Source organism: Buteo buteo, chromosome 8, assembly GCF_964188355.1.
Source record: "Buteo buteo chromosome 8, bButBut1.hap1.1, whole genome shotgun sequence".
NCBI lineage: Eukaryota > Metazoa > Chordata > Aves > Accipitriformes > Accipitridae > Buteo > Buteo buteo.
In genome coordinates, this window is record NC_134178.1 from 44,133,647 (window position 1) to 44,146,307 (window position 12,661).

The 12,661-nt window shown below is 43.5% G+C and overlaps 1 protein-coding gene across 1 annotated transcript in view; it reads left to right on the forward strand.

Annotated features, from left to right (window-relative positions):
• Window positions 1–12,454, forward strand: part of CFAP91 (cilia and flagella associated protein 91) — a 32,178-nt gene extending 19,724 nt beyond the window's left edge. Inside the window, exons 12-18 of the mRNA XM_075034394.1 lie at window positions 250–321; window positions 1,684–1,830; window positions 4,940–5,161; window positions 6,410–6,558; window positions 7,773–7,864; window positions 11,323–11,642; window positions 11,723–12,454. Of these exons, the coding sequence (XP_074890495.1) occupies window positions 250–321; window positions 1,684–1,830; window positions 4,940–5,161; window positions 6,410–6,558; window positions 7,773–7,864; window positions 11,323–11,624 (984 nt within the window). The 3' untranslated portion in view covers window positions 11,625–11,642; window positions 11,723–12,454. The remainder of the gene's footprint in view (window positions 1–249; window positions 322–1,683; window positions 1,831–4,939; window positions 5,162–6,409; window positions 6,559–7,772; window positions 7,865–11,322; window positions 11,643–11,722) is intronic.
• Window positions 12,455–12,661: the final 207 nt, after the last annotated feature.

The window sequence follows — 12,661 nt, forward strand, 5'->3', positions numbered from 1 at the left end:
AGACCCTCTAAAATCTCAGATAGAATCTAATTTTACACCCTTTCTCCCCATCTCTTATAAAACATGGAAGTACATATTATTCTGACTCACCTTCCTTTCCCTAGAAATTAGAAGAATGGTATTCAGAAACAACTGAGAAAAAGCTGGATGTGAGTTAGACTTTTTAATAGTTAGATGGATAATCTATACAAATCTCAGTCTCCAAAGAAATAATTAATTATTGTGTGGATATTTGTTGTGTTTTGGCAGGAGGAAGAGGAAACAGAACTGGCAGTGATCTGTCTGCAGAAGTTGCTCCGAGGCAGGGCTATTCAGAACATGGTATTCTGTGTCTCTTTGTTTATGTCTGTCCAGAATGATGGTGGGAATGGTTGAAAGTGTGTTTGCAACCTTTCTTCCACAGCACCAATCAAGGGTAATGAGGCTTCTGCAGCATATCCTCCTGTATGTTATCTGGAGTCCTTCAAGGCTGAAGTCTTTGTTCTCCAGCCCAAATTTCTTACAGGACCTTCTAGGTTCTTACACATGTCTGCGAGTGTCTCCCTGTTCCTGCCATCCCCTACACTCAGCTGTTTAATTAGACATTTCATAGCAGAATTACTCAAATGGCAAATTCTAGACTAGATCTGGACCATGAGTACATTTTGCCTTGAAACCTCCCACATCCCAGCAGGGCAGCTTGTATTTCATACCATCTTTCCAGTTTCCTGTGATGGTGAGCTGAACCTTAGATGAGAAACTGAAGCATACCACCAATATAATTGATATTCTCTCTTGCACTAATTATTTAATGCCTGTGAAGTGTTCCCATGTGGGACCCTGACCTAAGCTTTAGCGAACAAGGCAATACTGTGAAAGTGGCTTGAGGTGGAACATAGACTTCCCAAGTCTTCTCCAGTTCTGTGGTGATCTATAAGAAGGATGTCTGATGCCATTGCAGGACTGTTGACTTCCACATCATGAAATGTCCCATCATTTTAGGAATCTTCTTCCAGCTTCTACTGGATCAGAAATACATGACTCGGTTGAAGAATGATTTGAGCGGGGTTGAGTGATCCTTTGTTGCTGTTGGAAGCCCTGTTGGAAGAGACGGGGAATGAAAATAAGACAGTGTCAGGGAAGGGCTGGGACACGTAATCCCATAACAGGGACAGCAGCAGTTTTCAACAACCTCCCCACCAATTTATTGCTTTGAGCTGTTGCTGGACTCCCACAAAATGAAGGTCAGAGAACAGTAGATATTGAACGAGGAGACATCTAACCCTGGACTGAGGAAAAGGGGCAACGCTCACGCTGGGACACTGAGGCTGATATAACAGGATATCCAGAAGGCTATTGCCCTTTTCACTTGACATTGGTGTTGCTGTTCTGCATTTCAGTGGTTTAAGTTCTGGGTGAAGCCAAACAGAATAATAATAAAAAAAATATAATAAAGTAGCAAGGGATCATCTATACACCACAGCAGAAGGTCTCAACTTTCATCTTCTATGCAGGAGGGCTTAGGCAAGATTTACCTGACAGCCGTAGTGTTTGCCTAAATGTGGCCACAAATTCATTACAGAGAACTAGGTCTTGGAAACAGCTGACCTTGCAACTTGGAGAAAAAGGGTGTGCTCTGCTGGCAAAACATGTTGATCTATATTGTCCATTTAATATGCTTGGTTGTTTAACTTTATTTTAAAGATGTTTGAAGGGAAGGAGAAGCGGCTGGAACTGATCAGAGAGCTGCGCACGACTCACGCACTCCAGGAGGATGGACAGCTGCTTTTGAAGGCAGAGGAGCAAATGACACGGGCTCTACAGCAACAGCATGATCTGCAAATGCACAAGGTTTGCCTGTATAGATGGGAAGGCTGATTCACAACACTGTCCTGACCAGGCACTCTGTGCTTGCAGTACCACCAGCTCTCCCGCATTTAATTTATTTATGCTTTCTATTATCCACAGCACAGAAAGCACCCCAAGTAACAAAAATGCTGTCCTAGCACAGGCCAAGCATTGAATGCCTGAGGGGCTAAAATTGCTCTCTCACTGCTGGGGGGGCTCTGGGGAATCTCAGAAACAGACTGAGGAGTCCTGACCACAGCTGCTACCCAGGCTGCACTTGCTTTGTTTGCAGACAGAGCACTTATTTATATTTACAGGGCTTTGAACAAACTGCACTGTCAGACAAACCTCAGTTTTCCCACATTTCAAACCGTTTGACTGGTGCTGTGACCTGGCATCGCAATACATGCTTGTCACTCACATCTGTCAGATGTTTTACTGAATGTGTGTTACTGCTCTGTCATTTCCCTGTTCCTTTCCTAGCTTGGCACCCTCTCAGGCTCCTCCTCGGGCATAAGACATCACAAAAGAAGCCAAAGCAGGCTTACTTTGTATATCTGGCTGGGCTTGAGACTTCTAGGACCTTAGCAATGGTGTCACATTGTTGTACTTGCCACTGTTATGGAAAGCAGAGAAATTTTGGGCTCCATCCTCTGCCAAGGATCTAGCAAGAGCTGGGGATGCAAATTCCCATCCTATTTCTTTGCAGGGCCACAGCCTTCCAGAGCAAAGTGAATCTAATGGCAGATGCTGGTCTGAAATGGATCATAAAGAAATTTTGTCCAGACTTCACTGCATCATCTCAGATACACAGCATGTCCCACATTCCTGCAGGTTTTCCTATCGTTTTTACTACTATCCTGTTTTTTCAGTGACCAGCTGTGAGGCAATTCTGCAGGTTCCAGATTACGATAACAGCATCCACTGGCCAGCTGGCCTGGTGGAGATGGAACCAGACCAGTGCTTCCTGCTGGGTGGGCAGCAACAAAATTTCCCCTCAGATCTCAGTAAAAATTGAACCGGGTGACTGTGTTTTACTGTTTATCGTTTCCAGATGCTCCTTCATATACAGGGAGCCCAGGTGTGGAGTGCAGTAATACAGAATTTTTCTACTGAGAAATTAAGAGACAAATAAAAGCCTTAGGCATTAGGAACTTGAAATGCTCCTTCTCTTCTGGAAGCGCAGGTGAGAGTAAAGGAGGGCAGTTCAGACACCATAATGACATTCACAGAGAAGGAGAGAGAGCAAAGGTAAAGATGCTGACCTCTGATCTCCGAATTTCCTTTTGGGAGAGCCACTATCCCCCTCTGCTGGTATCTACCTCCTCTACTCTTGCATTGTTTTTTTTGTCATGTCTCTGAAGGCACACAGTCCAAGGCTCAGGTCTTCAAAAACTTTGAACTTTAAAACTCTCTGGAATGCATGTGCAGGAGTTTCCTATGTGTGTGGCTATTTTAGAAAGTCACTGATGACTCAGAGTTCTATAGTTTTTGGCAGTCACAGGTTTTTTTCAGGTTTTTGACCTTTCCATTATAAAAAGAGGCATTTTTCAAAAAATGCTACCTGCAGAAAGAGGATGGAAACTCTAGATAAAATGGTCAAAGATGAGGGTTTGAAAATTTCCAACCTCCTGTATAACAAAAGTCTAAGACAAGAGTGTTCCTGGGTTGTTTTCCTCCATTTCACACCAGTTGTAGGCACGGCACCTGGAGCAGTAAAGAGGAAGCAGCACATTAGTTCCATGTTATCCCTCCCTGTGGGGTGGTGCAGTTACAGCATTGCTGTCCTCCATCTTAAACACCCATGGGCTAAGCACTGTCACTTCTAGATGTGTGCAACACTGACAGTCCCACTTTCTTTGAAACACTGCATGAGCAAATGGCACAGCAGTATAAGAAAGCTGATTTATTACTACTTGTCTGGGATATTTCAGCTCCATTTTGAGTTTTAAGTTCAGGTCTACTCTGTTATTGTCTGTTTATTCCAACAGAAACACAGCATCCCAACCAGTTCCAGACATTCCCTCCTGCCAAGGACTGTGGCTTCATAGTCCATACTGGAGATAATGAACTTACCATAGATCTTGTCCCTTTCCAAAGTGCAATCACACATACCCGACCCGTGAAACGTGATGTGCTTGGAACAAGGAGTGAATGGCACAGTAATGCTGAACACCTGGAATTTAGTCTCAGCTCTGTCACATACTTTCTGATTTTTCATTACCTGGAATTTTGAGGTCTTGTTTGCACTTCTGAAAACTCAATATAATTACTGTTGATTTCAATTTGTTAGTGGTTAGTAACTTGTACAGTTTTAGGTAATAACTTGGTACCTAAAACTGTAGGGACTCATGGTTGCTATATTGTCTCAGCAAGTTAGTCACTTTGGTCACATCATGAAAGTCCAGCCAAAGACATACCATTTCACTGAGGTGGCTTTGAACTGTAACAAACATTTTGTATCCTTAGGAGAGGATAGAAATGTGACTGTACTCACAACTGTGGTTTCCTAAATCTTTACTCAAGCTGCCTACTCATGAAGATTGAGGATTTACTTTCCAAATGCTAGAAAGAAGCTTCATTTGCAACTTTTAATCCTATTTTTCTGTTCTGGTGTAGGTAAGAAAGATGGAGGGTATGCAGCTGAAGCTATTTCATTGTCACTTTCATATGTCCCCTTTCCTGGTCTGGGCAGTGGAGCATTCCCCAGTAACAAGCAGATGGCCTCAGCAACTATTCTGATTATACTCACAGCCACAAAAGCAGTTCATAATACCTGGTATACAGCGCGTCTAGTGTTCTATCTCCTCCCACCTACCCAAGCATAGAGGCTGCTTGTCCTAGTGTGACAGTGTCGGGACTATTTCCACCCTGACTAGTTTCGCCATCTTTTAGCCTCTTCATGCCATCAGAGCCTATATATAGAAACATTACATTATACAGAATCCAGGCCAGCACATGTAAAACAAGAAGAATGCAAAACTCCTAGGGTTGTCCCATGGCTGGTCTGAGAGGATGTTGCAGAGTTGTTTCACATGCCTGTGGTAGTCCTGGGACTTTGAACAACATTCCTGGGGTTTGTAACACAATTCTTTGCCTTTTTATTTTAAAGCTATCATCAATGGAAAGCCACTTGGCCAGGGAAGAAGGAAGGGCACTGGCAAACATATTTGATTTCCTGTCCAAAGAGCTGGTGAGGCTGCAAGAAGAACGGAAGATCCACGCTTTTGTCATGCTGGCTGAGAGGCAGAGGCGGATGCGGGAAGCGGAGGAGAGTGGACGTCGTCAAGTGGAAGAGAGGCGGCGTCAGGAAGAAGATGAGATTTTCAGACAGGCAAGAGAGGGAGACTGGTGGGACTGTGGGCAGTTTGTAGGAACTGCCTACTTGTGGGAAGGTCCAGATGGAAGGGAGATGCTTCAGCTCTGACTTTGGTTATGGCTAGTTTTAAAAATGAAGGGGAAGGCTTACTGAAGAGAGGGTGATTCCTTCCTAAAAGAGTCATGCCTATTAAATTAAGGATTATCTGAATACCACTACAGACAGTCCTGTTAGGCATATCACGAATGAATGTAGGTTTCTAAATTTCTACAACAAACACCCATGGAGAACAGATGTACCTAGATCATCTTTAAGAATAATGTTTCGTCAGCACTTGCTCTGTCCAGCAGAACTACTAGGTGCTCCCCCAGGAAGGATGCCTTTAAGCAAAGTTTTGGAAAGATTTTGGCTGCCAAAAGTGGACTGCAAATAACAAGAAGTACAAAAATTATTTTGAAGTAATGATAATGGATAACATAACCTTGAAATCCAGAAATAAAAGTCCTGAATTATTACCATATTCCATAACTATTCTACAGTCCTATTCCTATTCCCTAGCTCCTGACTGTGTGAAGCATATTCCTCCCAGTTGAAGAGAATGAGTGGGAGCCTAATTGACTAAACCAATGATTTTCAAACTTTGTGGGAGGAGGTTAATGCCAAGAGAGTCTGGCATCATGTTTATTTTTCTTTTAATTTTAGCTTCTCCTCTTTTCTGCACCTTTGAGTGGGAAGCAAAGAGAGTCAAAGTGCCATAAGCTTATGCCCTTCAGACTAGCAGAAGGAAAACACCCATTTCTAGAATCTCTGCTGTACAACCATTATTCATGTTACTTTGACTGGCTTGATGGAACCTTTTCCTTCAGGATTTGCTTGAATGAAAGTTGATTAATTTACTGAAGTCAATACTGATGATTATTATTTGGCAGTTGTTGCTCAGGGGACCATGAGAACTGAGGATGCAACTGCTATTGCATTCATAGAACTAACCTGCTGCAGCAGAATTGGATCTGTGGATAAGTTTTTTTCCACCACCGGTTCTTTCCTGCACTTGTTTCTGTTCAATTAGTTCTCAGAAAGAATTATCAGAAAATGAATTTTTACACAAGTTATTCTTCCCAGAAAACACCTCTGAAACCAAATCTCAGGCTGGCCTGCCTGAAATTAAGAGTCTGGTGAAAATCTGTTGTTCTTGCTTCTTTGGAAATCTGCTTCCACCATGTTCCTGGCACAGCGGAACAATATCTTGGTGTTTTGTTCCAGGTGGTGAAAGTGCACCAGAGGACTATTGACTCCTACTTGGAAGACATTATCCTGAGTAGCATGGAGGACACAGCTGAAGAACAAGCCAGGGAAGAGATTCAGAGAATGGCTGTAGAAATCAATGACATTGCTTATGAAATGGAAAGTCGGTATGTTATTAAATGGCACATTAGAGGCTGTTTACAGCAGTTTAGAACCTGCCTGACCAACTGCATCTGTGGTTACATGTGTAATCTAAGACATGAGAAGGGCAGAGCAATGCTGTTCATGATCGCTTCAGTAGTGCGACTGCTGTATGGGAACCACACTTACTACCTGGTACACACATATAAATCCATCAGAGCCTTATTTCTATACAGCATGTGCCAGATTCTGTTTGCAAATCACTTGTGGGATCTGTGAATCACCCTTTTTAGACTTCTCCATGCCAATGTGATGCTGTGACTGAGCCTTAAGTGAATCTGGGAACTGCCTAAAGCAATACCCATTCATACTGGTCTTTTCATTTATTTACACTACTACGGAAAATCCGTTTGAAAGAGATGCTAAAAGATACAGCTATACAGCAGCCTTTCATTCTGGGGTGGCTGTTTTTTAAGAAACTGCCAATTTCCATGGGGGTCAGTCATATTGATGGCTGCCTGACAAGGCACTTTGAGTAGAGTAAGTTGTTGAGAACACCACAGTCTTGTGTTTGGCTGGGGCATCAGCAGTGAATACTTTTTAGGACCTGCCAAACCTCCAGTTCAGTTTCTATGCTCTTTTTTTGGAACTGAGCCATAAAAATCCCAATGACACAGTGACTCTCCTATGGTACAGCAGCTGTGTATTTTGTAACTAGATGAATACAACCAGAATGTTGAAATCCTTGGGGAGAATGAAGCGTAGATAATGCATGCAGCCCCTGGGCCAATTGGGAACCCACTAAACACTGGCATGGAAAAGAGCACGGGGACCAGCCAAATGCAGAGTCACAAAAGGGAAAAATTTAGCAAACTCAGCAATGGGCCAAAGACTAAATTGACAAAGATGCAAATCCTCAGAGGTATCTGCATGTCTAACTCAGTTTGTCATCAGTGAGAACTGGGCTCCTAAATACCTTTGAGGATAAGGAGCGTAGGGTGATCTTCTCCCTGGAAATAGTGCTTTCCAATGCAGTATTGAACACATTGGCAGTGCAGTGCAAAGGGGAATAGTCACACTGTCACTTACTTGTAGGGTAAAGAGACCCAGCTGACAATTACTGCCATGAAAATACACTCCCTTGAAAATAGCACGAATATTTACAAGGGAGTCTTGTGTTTTCAGAGGTGACCTGGAAAGAAAATTAAAATACTAATACCACTCTGCATCTGTTCTGTAGTCGAACTCGCCTGCAGTCAGAAGAGATAGTAGCAGAGCTGGTTTATGATTTCCTGATTCCAGAAGCTGAGAAAATGTTTATCAGAGAAAAAGGTAAGGAGTCCAGTAACTTTATTCTCTTTGTGAACTGGTTCACCCTCCTTGCTCTAGCTCACTGAAAGGAAAGATGCAGTGCCAAGAATTGTCTCAGTTCTCTGAGATTCCTCTTTTGCACTCTGCAGGTAGAAAGTTAAGCCCTCTGACCTTTTTTTACCAATTTCTCGTGAGCTTTAGTCTTTTAAAATGGTGGCCTGAATTCAGACCTGATGTAAATTTGGTGTATCTGCAACAATAAAACTACATGAAAAGAAGCAGCCCATTGTGTAGCGTTCGCTACATATCAAGGTGCCATGCTTAGATCACTGGTCGGCCCGGACCAGGGAAAGAGACAGATAACACACACAGTGTGAGCGCCAACTTCCGCCTTTTATTGCGCAGTTAATTCCTTTTATGCTAACAAGGGGAGGCGGGATTACAGGTACATCACAAGGCTGCGACTAACCCTCTAACTTTCCATGACATCGCGAGATCTTCCGAACACCGAACCCTACACCCATTGCACCTTCAAAAACAAACTGGGAAAAGTCTTTAAGTAGCATAGCTGTGATTTGTGTATTATATGGCAATTTCTAAAAAACGTTTAAGTCTTTAACAGGCAGCTTACTTAAATACGTGCCATATGTGGAAGGAAGATTATATGCTTTCCTATGCTTTCCCCCTCCCCCCCAACTGGTTGAGAGCTAGAAGCAAAGATAAGGTTTTAGGGTTGGCTGTAGTGGCATTCCATTTTAAGCAGATAATCTTGCAATTGTAAAGGATGCTTCTGTTTAGCCAAAATGGAATAGTATCTGTCAAAATACAGAGGGGAGGGTCCTGGAAACCTGTGTATTACATTGAGTATAATGAATTAATGGCTGTTCTTAGCTGGGATGTTTCCACTGACCAGCACACTTAGAAGACTGTGATGAAACCAGTCACCCACAGAAAGTGGATATAACCTAAGAAAAGCAATTGTATCACAATAGAGTCTGAAGTGGTCCTTTCCGCGGTGTACTTCTCTGACTTGAGAACAAAGGCACTTCATTGCTTTTTTTGTTGCTTTGTGAATGAAAACAGAAACCCTGCAAACACTTTTTGTGGTCTCCGAATTGTGCAAACTTTTTTCTTCCTAGTTTGCATATTTGTCACAACAACAGTATCTACTCAGCAGCTGGCAATTCTACATAAGCTTAAATCAGCTCCCTTCTCCTTGGCCCTGCTTCTGCAAGCCTACCAAAGCAGGTGCTGTAATTTTAGTCAATGAAGCCTGTAGCTCAGGCACTAAAACACACAGGGTAGCCTGTCTCAGAAGGGAGAAGAGAAGAGAAGACCTGGAGATGGCCTAGGATTCTGGACATACAGAGGTACCATCAAGGAAGAAAATACATACTGAGCTTAAATCCAACAGCAGCTAACGAACAAAGCACCTCAGAAGCACTCTGAAGCAACAGAGGGAAAAAAACTTCAAAATCTGTGATAGCTACAGTGGGTTTGCCTGGAAAGCAGAGCTAGACCCAGACAAAAATTAAAGTGGATGCTGGTGGAAGACCTAGAGCAATAAGTAATAAAGTACAAGAGCTCCTTCAAATGTGATCAGGTGAAATTTGCCACAATATTCTTGTGACAGCAGACATCAAAGGTCAGGAAGAGACCTGGCTCATACTCTCTTCTGCTATTGCTGCATGAGGTGGAGAGGACTCCATACACTTAAGAGAGAGCTGAATTCTATCAAATGTATGCTCTGATGGACACACCCTGCCGTAAACCTCCTGCACAGCGATACCTTCAGGGAAGCAGAATCGGTAACTATTCCATGTAAATCCAAGGGAAATGGTATCAAAGAATGGCATTAGATCTCATAAGCCCATCACTGTATTGTGTTTCTGTGGCAGCTTTTAAAGCTTTCCCTATAGCGAGCCAGATTATTCATTATGAAACTGTGTTTTAGCAATCTGGCATATGCTTGAGCATACACCCTCCTTGAAACTAGCAGGAACTGATCTGAGAGCAGTTGTCTGGCCTGCCAGAGGAGCAAATCCATTTGTAGAACAAAGATTTGAGGGCCTCCAAGTTCAGTCTTTGCCTACGCTTTAGCTTCGCCTTAAACATCTCTATTTTGCCATTACCTAGTCTTTTCTTCTTTTCTTTTTTTTTTCTTCTCTCCTCTTTTTGTCACATTCCTATGCATAAAAGCAGGGATTATGCAATATTGGCTCATCCTGAAACCCCTCTGCATCTCACTTCTGAACTCTCCCTCATTGGAAGTAGAAGTCAGTGTGCTGATATGAAAAAACTCACTTTTAAAAGGACAATCACTCACCAATTTGAGCCTGCTTTCTTTTAGATGGAATTCACTGTGGGTGGAGGAGGGGACTGCAGCAATACCAGGAGAGTATTCCCAGTATGGTTGATGCAGTTCATGCATACACGACTGAAGCCAAAATGCCTTGGGTAGAAAAAGCTCTCCTGGGAATTGAGAGCTGGCTGGTGAATGTCAGCTTTTCAAATGCAAGTGAGATCCAGTTGCATTCATTGTTGACAAAATGGACCTGGGAGATGGATAAACATAAACAGGATGGGTTAGTAAAGTTGAGCGACCGAGTCAATGACAGTATGCAGAACTGTGTGACAGCATGCAAGACGCCAGTGGTTCAGATTCACAGTTAAAGTACCACTCAGCCTTACAACATAAACAGACCAAAGCAACAAGGAAGGCTTGGACTTCTGCAGGGAAATGACATGATGAGAGCCATAACTCGGTCCTGCAACATTCCCCACACCCTCCTTACAAGCATGCAGTATTTCAATCTCCATGACTGTTTACCAGTGTCTTAAGTCTAGAGAGAGAAAGAGGGAACAAAGAATAGTGAAGAGCAATGAAGAGAATTGTAGGGTGAATGCTTTGGCTTAGGTAATTATTTCCCAAGAGGTGGGTCGGAAATATAGACAAATGAGATTGGATGAAAACTGTAAAGCACAATAAAGAACAATCCTGCAGCAGCAAAAGGGAAGTGGTAAGGTAGGTGATTGAATGTGTCTATACTGTCTCCAAGTCTTACTTGGAACTCAGTAAGAGTTTCTCAGTGCAGGCAAAATCGTAACACAGGAGAGGGCAGATTTCAGCTCCAGTCTTCCAGAGGCCTGCTGCAATTAACAGACACTGAAGTAGAGGTTATTTTAGAGCCTGATAACATATCCTGGGCAGTTATGCCCTAAGCTGGAAAGGAAAACACTTTGGCTGTCCTTCCCACCGTGGGGGCTAGTCTTCAAAGTGAAATGCAAAGTTGGTTGCTGCTATTAGGTGGCAGTAGAACGCTTTCAGCCAAAGTTAGAAGGGCGTGATTTTTTTTTTTTTCCTGAGATAGGCTTTTCCACAGCTGCAGGAAGGCTAAAAGCTATCCCTCCCTTCTCCCCTACAGAGAACGCTTTGCTGTACATTTCCAAGTAAAAGGCTTACCTCTTTTTATGTGCAGTGAGGCAATCCCAAAGAAAACACATCTATGCTGCTCATCAGATCATCCACAGGGGCACAGAGAGGGTATTGGCTGATCTGGCACTACATCAGGAGACATCTGCCAGCAAGATAAAGGGAGATCCTCCTGCTGGGACAGCTAGCGCTGCTTTGAGTGGGACAGCTGCTGGACCAAGTGCAGCTGAGAGCGCTTGCTCTGCCCCCATTCCACACGAACTAGCTAAATTTCTGTGCGAAGAAAGCCCAGGAGAGACAGCAGTGAACCTTTCTGATGGATCGGAGAAGGATCCCACAGCCTCCTAGAGACAGAAGATGAGCCAGGTGAGTTTCCCTTCCCCTCTGTGATTTGAGCTCAGAGCATGATGAAGGAGAGGCAAGCACATTATATTTACTTTTTTCAGGGCACCCAGAATGGAAAATCCTCTCTGTCCCTTGGGCTGTCCTTCCTGCTGCCTGCCAGCAATGTTGTCCTGGAACCACTCTGTATACATTTTGGTGCAGCAGCCCCAGACCACCCCCTCCACCCCTTCCCCAACTAGCTTTGGACCTCATTAACTAATTTTCCTCTTCTAGTTATTAAGAGAAGCTTGAGTGAGAAAGCAGCATTCCTTGTTTGTTTTCCAGGCACAGACCAATAAAGATCTGCACCTGGGCTTTTGATGGTATTTCCTTGGATCAATAACATTAAATGAAAAAATATTCCAGCAGTGGGAAATTTTGAGTTGAGATCATACACAGAGTCTTTTCTCAAGCGTGTCCCACTGATTTCCTCAGTGGAGTAGGGCAGAGCGGCTTCCTGCATTAGCACTGCTATTTATAAAGCGTTGAAGTTGAATGAAAACGGTCAGCTCTTGCATCATCTTTTCACATAATTAGTCCTTGCATAAAGAACAGGCGCCCTTGACCTCAGCAGAGTGGTTCCTGCCAACCAGGCAGTGTCTGGCACTAATAACTAAGGCTAGGTGATAGCAGAATGACGTGGCAGGGGCTGATGGAGCTTGTGCAAAGAACCCATTAGCCAGTGCTTACGGCTTTTCCAGAAATGTCACTCTTTGGGCTGACCTCTTCTTGCTTTTTATCATCCCAAAGGAGAACAATTCTGGAAAGAATCTTATTTTTCTTAGAACAGTGTTAGTCACTCTGGCTTTCCAGCTCCAGGGGGCTACCCAGAAAGGATGCTGGCTTTGCCTTGTTTGCAAGCATGGGGGTGCTCCAGCTCAGGATGTCAGAAATCAGCAGGCTGCAGACAGGCGCAGTGCATCTGATCAGAGAGCTGTCAGGGACTTGCTCAGCTCTCCAGCACTCACCTGTCAAAATTCCTGAAGTCTGCGGGTTTAGCA